We start from the raw sequence: 7516 nt of genomic DNA, 5'->3' as shown, positions 1-7516 counted from the left end.
TAGTATTGTCCAATCCACTTAATATCAGCTAAGGAAGGCCACGCTAACTGTTTTGATTGATACAATATTATCCAATTTACGACGGAAATAAAATTCTTCCGGCTAAATTTTAGACCAATAGGAATTTCTTATTTTATGATTGACGTCGTTTACAGCCAATCGTCGTGTTCTCTGGGCGGCATTCCCTCCGCTAGTCTGCATGCAGTACAGTTGCTTTGAAGGGCACACACGGAGCTAAAGGAGAAGAACTGGGCAAGGTGAGGTTGTGGTTGCATTGAAATCAAAAAGAAAATACATGCCTTTATTAATTTGAAGTCGCTGCAAAAGCGTACAGGCATGGCGATTTGAGGAGGCATTTTAAATATAATTGTAGTCTACTGCTCCAGTAAGATTGTGCGTATATGGGAAATATTAAAGTAAAGACAGGATCTGGAAAATCCTGGATATTATTATCAATGTGCAGTGGTACGGTAAACTCTAAACATTTTAGGGTCGATTTGAAAACTATAAAATGAGGCATTTTGGTAGGAAGTAGTATTCAAGGTAGGCCTACGACACGGTGCAGAGGTCCACGATAGGGATGGCAAGAGAGTATGTATTTATGTAAATGCATTTCATTAAAAAGCGTGTGTGTGTGGCAGTGTGCCGGTAGTTTGTAAATACACCATCTATAAGTATAATGTAAAGGCAGCGAACTTTACTTGACTTCTGAGTGAAATTGCTACGTGGGGCCTATTGAAACTGTGGTGATGTACTCGGTAGAAATGTATACCGGTCTATACAACACTATTGGTAACGTTGCCTCAGCTTGTAATATTTTCTTACAAATCTTAGGACCAAAGGTGTACACCAAATTTAAACGGACTTGACTTGCTGCTTCATATTTCTGTTTCTGTTTTTAGTTAAGAACCGGAATAATGGCAGGACACGACGCAGGATCCCAGCATCAGTTCACTGGTTTCCAGAAATATTTCAATGCCTACACCATAACAGGCAGGAGGAACGTAAGTCAAACGCGCGTCTGCTGAACAGTCACATTGAACACAGCCTGTGTGGTGACCTGACAGCCCTTTGGGATTATATTGAGGGTGTTCACACAGCATCAGTTCAGTAACCCGGGTGTGTTTATACCTGCACGTAGGTGGGGTTAACGCCTCTTCAACAGATGTATACCTTTGTAATAATTCAAGTTGCTCTACACCAAATTTTAATTTCCAGTATTATTATTGTCATATGTACTTATCTGAGTAGATGTAAAGAACTATTTATTGAACAAGCTTATGTCCAAAATTGTGATCTGGCTAGGGCATGTCAATTTACCTTGCAGTGCGCATGCAAGTCCACTTGCTGTGTGAGCAAATAGCATTGCAACACTTGGGCCTAAAGCTTGAGGTAGAAGTCAAACAGCAATTCATCTCGTCTCTCTCTTTATTCCAGTGTGTACTAGCGACATATGCAAGCATTGCTGCCATCGTCCTGTTCTTTAAACTGAAGCCGAAGAAACAGACCCCAGCAATTACTGCAAAATAATCCATGGTAAGATGCAATACTGTGACATTTGAGTTCTCAAATTGGAATTGTTTACAAAGTGTTTTGCAATTACCAGATCTGTTCAATTCTAATAAGAAATTCCTCTCTCTAATGCCACTTTTCAAAGTGTTAATTACTTGACTTCTTGTGTTTTTTAGGTTCCATGCTCTGGTATACAGAGTGAGTCATGTTTGTTTGCATCATCAACACTGCAGCTGAATTCTTAAGTTATCAATGTTGAAAAAAATAAAGAACATGAAACTCATATATAGAAACTTTGTTTTTATTTACATGATATAAAACTATATATAAAAAAACTGTACACACACACAGGCATTGGCAGTGATTTTGGTCAGTGGAAATCACATCATTAATGAGAAATTCAAGGGGGACTGTTTGGCCATTATTGGTTCTTGGTTGAGTTTAACCCTTCAATAACAAGGCAGTCACGCACACAATATAATGGCAGCCAAAAAGAAAAAACAATTCCACAAGTGATGTCAGCAACACTGAATTTAATCATCATCTCGGCACAGGGGGCTATTTTATAGAGTAACTTGGCTGTGAAGAGCCACTGTGCCAATTTGTTTTTTTTGTTTCCCTCATGGAGACATTTGGGCTTGTCACTGAAAATATATTCATGGTGCAAAAAAATGTTATTATACTGTTTCTTTAGAAAAAGGAAAATGTGTATGAAAAAAAAAAAAAAACACAACACACCACACCAGCATCACAAAGGCTTCCAATACTTTTCACATTGCCATTATCGTGGGTTAGAGGGTTTTGAATGCTGCCTTTTTTTATACTTTTTGTATAGGCCATGGTTTTAGCATTCAAATAAGCTGAGACTGCCAAGCAAGGTTCAAAGGCAGATGTGAAGAGCACTTTAATTCTTCATGCACTCTAGCATTTTCTCTCTTGATGGAATACTGTGCTTTCAGGCTAAATGGTTATCAACCACTTCCAAATCAGCTACACAACAGCTTTACCAGCTCTCACAGTAAAAGTCCCAGGCCTCTTATGTTCTGCAGTTAAACATTAATGTGCAATGCAAACACGGGTTCATCAGAACACTTAATGCCAATTGCTAGGGGTTATATGCCCCTGCACCAAGCAGCAAGTTTCTGCGTGTGAAATGAAGGTGTATGACTGGAGTGGATTTGGTCATGTATGACCCCAGTAACAGCTCCTGAGAGTTTTCTGGAAGAGTAATGTGCCCAGTTGCTGCAGTGAAATCATCTGTCTCTATATCGTCAAAAGCTTTTAATGCGTCCCATAGTCGAACAGTGTTATCCATGGAGCCTGCCGTGAAACAAATACGAAAAATGAAGACAAAAATATGAACATCTTGAGTAAGCTTTACAAACTGCCTAATTTTTCAAAAATACACAACACGTTAACAGAATAAGTTGGTACTCATTTGTAAAATATTTCCAGCCACTATTATACCAATACATATAAAATGCATTCTGGCTGACCTGATGCCAGAATCTCTCCATCTCTGCTGAATTTAAGCGCATAGACAGTGTCCGTGTGTCCTTTGAGTTCACCGATCATCAATCCATGTCCAATATCCCAGAGCAGGACTCGTCCATCTGTTGCTCCGGATGCCAGAAATTTTCCATTTGGAGAGAATGCCAGAGAGTGGATTGGGCCCTAGGAACAAACACATGGGTTGACATTGTCAGACATTGTATAGTGTTTTTAATTAAATAAATCACATGCCAGATACAGGCTTTTTGAGCTCAATGAAGCAGGTATTTTCTGTTTGTCTCTTTACCTTGTGCCCTGTGAAGATACGGACGCAGTTTCCGGTCAATATGTCCCAGAGTCGGATGGTCCTGTCAGCCGAGCCTGTGGCTACGTAGTTGGAGTTGGGGTGGAATCGGGTGCAGGTGATATCAGCAAGGTGGCCAGAAAAAATCCGTAAAGGCTGGTAGTGATCTGTTGCCCAGAGACTTTTAAAAGACGAGAAACAAAACCCATCACATACGTCACTGGAGATGGGCAGCAGTACAAGAATAACCCCATGAAACAAAAGGGTGAAATCTGAACAGGCTGCCATATGAGGGAAATGTACAAGGTATTATAGCAGCTTTGACAGCAGAAGAGTTTCTTACCGAGCAACTCTGTCGTGTCCTCCTGATATGAAATAGTAACCATAGGGGGAGAACTGGGTGTCCCACACAGGGTAGTTGTGTCCTTTGTACCCCACTAGACACGTGAAGGTCTGAAGACTCCAAAGCCTAACTGTGGCATCCTCTGAACATGACAAAAGGTAGTTCCTAAAGTATGGACGTGTACAAATTAGCACTCTGGATATAATTCACCTACATCTTATGGAAATGAATCAGTGATTTAATAGTTTACCCACTTATGTTACTGTTTGTTGCTGTAATAAAAATATTTTTAAAAAGTACTTTTTAGTATAGAGTGTGTTTAAGTACCAGATTTTTTTTTTTTTACATTTTATAAAAAAAATATTATGAACAAATGATAGTTATAGGGTAAATTACTATATACATTTGCTCAGCTAGCAATATACAGACAAACCTGCACAGAAGACCACCTCTCCATAAAGCAGCTTTTAGATGGTTCTTTGCGCAGTCGCTGTGAGCAGGCTTGACCATGTTTGCATCCTGTATGCCAGCCTTGTCCTTACCTGTCTGGACTGAAGCTGATCCCATAGACTGGTCCACTGTGCCCATACAAGTTCTTGGACTCGCTGGCAGTTTTTTCATCCATAATCCTCTCCAGCACATCGTCAGAATCTTTATCAATCAGGCTCAGATCTGAAACAATGGCAAAGAGATGGGAGGTTCAAGAACAATTTAGCTACATCCTTCTCTAACTGCATCAAACACACCGCCAAGATTATCGCTGGACAGAATGATTAGTTGACCATATTAACAAGCAATTAGGCATCAATGGAGTTGAACTTCTTAAAAGTGCAGCGCACCACACATATTGGACTAGTTAAATTGCTTGTATTATGTTTTGCTTCCCTGAGCTACAATGACCCGACTGTTGCAAAATGTAAACAAACTGGATTCCAGTCTTGTGGAATTTTAAACACAGCATAAACATGAACAGGACTGGAGCAGACAACTGCACCCTAAAGATGGTGGTGTCAAAATCAAAATTTAAAATGGCCAGTACAGCATGACAAGACTGTCATTGTATTTCCCCTCTCCAGTCAGTGTTTACCCCCTGCAGTTTTCACGCCCCGCAGTTTCTTCGGGGTGACACTCCACACTCGCACTGTCGAATCTGCAAAACCTCCAGCCACCAGACTGGAATCATCCGTAAAATCAACTGCGGTTAAACCCTAAAAAAAACAAAAGCACACATTTTAATACATGACCCATGCATATGTCTTATCGCTGTGAGTGGACACAATCCACTGGTTTTGTTTTGTATTCATTAAAAGTGAAAAGCAGTCAAACACACTCGAATACATAAACGCTTCTTTTCCGCCTCTTTAGGTGCTTCCCAAATGATGACAATGTTATTTTAATACTACAGCCCAGTAAAGCAAAAATGCCCCTCTTACCTGGTAGGCATTGAGAAAGGTGTAGAAGCAAATAGATGGCAAGCTCTCTGGACCCAGACGCACCCGTTTGGTGGCTTCTTTCATATTCATTATTTTATCCAGCTTGTCTGAATCTTTCAGCTCCGGAAGAGGAATTCTAAAGGAAAACGTAAAGTAAATTTAGCAGGCTGATAAAATGACTCCCTTTTTATTTTATAAACAAGGTGAAACCTGAAGAGAGGTGTGTCTGCTCAGCTCAGCTCACCTGCTTTGTTGCGGAGCGTTAGGGTCCTGTTTTTTGCTCTTTGATCCTGTGCTGTCCTTTTTGGGCTTCTTCTTTTTGGGTTTTCCTTCCTCATTTTCAGCCTCTTCATCTTCATCATCCAGGGGCACCTCGATTTCCGGTTCCTTCAGCAACCCATAGAAAACCTGAAGCAATTCAAAATCAAAGAAAAGCATTGAGTATGTTCTGTGCAACTGAATAAGAGACTATCTTGGTTTGTGATGTGACTAAGGGGGGGAAAAAAAAGAACTGAACTTATTTTACATCCACCAAACGGCAATAACTTGATAAAAACTTGTCCAATGAGCCACCTAGCTATTAATTCCCCACTGTTTTGTTTCTGTTGGTATTTGTTTTGCATTTGTGAAGGATTTCCCTGAACACAGCATCTCTAAAACGTCTCTCAGTTAAATCCCAGGAGCACGAATACCCCTCGGTTTCTTTAGCGCTTCCCGGAGGTAAGCGCCAGGCACCTTAGCTTTGTTAGCCTCCCGCTTCGCCTCCCCAGCCAGACTCCCAGACATGCTGTCGATCTGGCCCTTGCTGCGAGGCATCCCATCGAAGATGTCTATGTAGAGGTGCTCCTGGATGATGTTCCAGATCTGGTTGTTCTGTCGCTCCTGGAGGTGCCTCTTCAGCAGCTGGTAGGAGTCGCGGGAGATCCGCAGCACGAACTTGCTGGTCCGGAAATCCAGCAGGGTCTCGTTCCCCTTCATGTGCTCCTTCTTGGTCAGTCCGGAAAGAATGCGTAAATCGTCCTTGTAATAACATTCCTGATCTCCATGGAATCTAATGGGAGAAAAAAGTGGGAGAGAGACAGTTAATGGAATTAGTTTTTAAGTTGTTCATGAGGGCTACAATCCCTTTAATGGAATTAGTTTTTAAGTTGTTCATGAGGGCTACAATACCTTTCTTCAATGATTACCACCTTTAATTCCTTCATGAAAGTTGGGGACATAACATTTACATGGTGTGCTAAATGTTTTGTATGCGTTTATTTGTTTTTATTAATAATCACATATCTATAATTACATACAAAAAACAGGCAAGCAAATACTCAATTAAATCGTTTTAAATGTGGATTTTACTTCTCAAAAAACGCCTTGGCCTCCTTCTCGTATTGGTTGTAGACCAGCTCCAGGTACATGTGAACGAAGAGCGGGTAGAAGACCTGGGAGAGCTCTGCTCGGTGACAGTCCAGCACCGAATCTATGAACCTCTTCAGCCCGCTGTAATAAACCGGGTACAGGACCGGGTCCCCCTGCTGGCTGTAGGCTGCCAACACTACATTTACATCTGGCTGGTCTTCCCCTCCGGTGACTACCGGTGTCACTGACAAAATGTAAACACATTAGTGCATTGAAACGTTTTTGGTTTTTTTTTTTTTTTTTGCAGTCATTCTAAAACATACTAGATTTGGAATTTACCGTATTTGCAATAATAATAATAATAATAATAATAATACAATATTTAACTATGCCTCGTTGTAGTCCTACAGTACAACAAGTACATTACCGGTAGCTCATTGCAAGCGTTAACTACGTTGATTTTAATTAAATTGCACGGAAGGAAAAGGTAATGCAACTGCAGTCTTAACTTATTTGTCTCTTAAATTCCTTGATTTATAGTTTATACAAATTAGTAACCATGTTTTAAAATAATACAACACGTTTATTCCCAGCTTACCCTTTGCAGGCGCTGGGGTTGCATTCGCGCTAGCAGTAGCAGCAGCCCCGGCCACTCGGCTGAGGAGCGAAGAGGCATCCCCGCTTTCTGGTTCTGCATCTCCCCCGCCCCCCAAGCCTGCTCCCCCGACCCCAGAGCCCTGCGAGTCGCCGATTTCATTGAGTAACCCTGCCTCACGCCGCAGAATCTCCTCAGACTCGAACAGTTTGCTCTTCTTGAGGAACTGCAGCACAGCCAGCAGGGTCTGGCGCTCTGTCGAGTCTGCGGCTGCAGCGGCTGGCTTCTCTGTAGCCACTGCAGCCACCGGCGCTGTTGGGGGGACCCCTCCGCTGGCGTCGCCAGGGTTCCCTAGAACCTCATTCGAAGTTTCTGTTTTGATTTCATTCTCTGGCTCCAGCTCGATCGGCCCATCTTGCACAGCCGCCATTTTCTTACTTGCAAACTAAGGCTTTACGACACTGACTGCAACTTGATTTTACGATAAT

General features: G+C 41.7%; 2 protein-coding genes across 4 annotated transcripts; one reads left to right on the top strand and one right to left on the bottom strand.

Moving 5' to 3' along the window:
* Nucleotides 1-135: 135 nt before the first annotated feature.
* Nucleotides 136-1795, top strand: LOC117417678 (ATP synthase membrane subunit K, mitochondrial-like). Of its 3 annotated transcripts, none has more exons than XM_034029868.3 (4): nt 136-257; nt 903-1004; nt 1438-1536; nt 1689-1795. In XM_034029868.3, exons 2-3 carry the CDS (start codon nt 918-920, stop codon nt 1528-1530), a joined length of 180 nt encoding a protein of 59 aa, XP_033885759.1. In that variant the 5' UTR covers nt 136-257; nt 903-917; the 3' UTR covers nt 1531-1536; nt 1689-1795. The 3 variants fall into 3 exon arrangements, with proteins under 3 accessions (XP_033885759.1, XP_058841252.1, XP_058841253.1); XM_058985269.1 differs by lacking the exon at nt 136-257 and adding an exon at nt 443-465; XM_058985270.1 differs by lacking the exon at nt 136-257 and adding an exon at nt 489-591.
* Nucleotides 1796-2226: 431 nt separating this feature from the next.
* LOC117417674 (transcription initiation factor TFIID subunit 5-like) lies at nt 2227-7458 on the bottom strand. The gene is made up of 11 exons (XM_034029860.3): nt 7032-7458; nt 6434-6677; nt 5819-6134; nt 5328-5491; nt 5084-5219; nt 4738-4858; nt 4193-4322; nt 3651-3815; nt 3311-3488; nt 3009-3186; nt 2227-2832 (listed from the first exon to the last, which is right to left on the bottom strand). The coding sequence occupies exons 1-11, from the start codon at nt 7456-7458 to the stop codon at nt 2618-2620; spliced, it is 2274 nt and encodes a 757-aa protein (XP_033885751.3). The 3' UTR covers nt 2227-2617.
* Between the last annotated feature and the right edge of the window lie 58 nt (nt 7459-7516).

Source organism: Acipenser ruthenus, chromosome 13, assembly GCF_902713425.1.
Source record: "Acipenser ruthenus chromosome 13, fAciRut3.2 maternal haplotype, whole genome shotgun sequence".
Taxonomy (NCBI): domain Eukaryota; kingdom Metazoa; phylum Chordata; class Actinopteri; order Acipenseriformes; family Acipenseridae; genus Acipenser; species Acipenser ruthenus.
The sequence above is the reverse complement of the archived record's forward strand: the minus strand, read 5'-3'. Positions and strand labels throughout refer to the sequence as shown.

Bases quoted from the DNA above. Each gene is read 5' to 3' on its own strand.
- LOC117417678 (XM_034029868.3), top strand. From the start codon at position 918: ATGGCAGGACACGACGCAGGATCCCAGCATCAGTTCACTGGTTTCCAG. The intron at 1,005-1,437 runs GTAAGTCAAACG...TCTTTATTCCAG, and splicing joins CCATAACAGGCAGGAGGAAC to TGTGTACTAGCGACATATGC.
- LOC117417674 (XM_034029860.3), bottom strand. From the start codon at position 7,458: ATGGCGGCTGTGCAAGATGGGCCGATCGAGCTGGAGCCAGAGAATGAA. The intron at 6,678-7,031 runs GTAAGCTGGGAA...ACATTTTGTCAG, and splicing joins AACCCCAGCGCCTGCAAAGG to TGACACCGGTAGTCACCGGA. The intron at 3,187-3,310 runs GTAAAGAGACAA...GTTTGTTCCTAG, and splicing joins GTATCTTCACAGGGCACAAG to GGCCCAATCCACTCTCTGGC.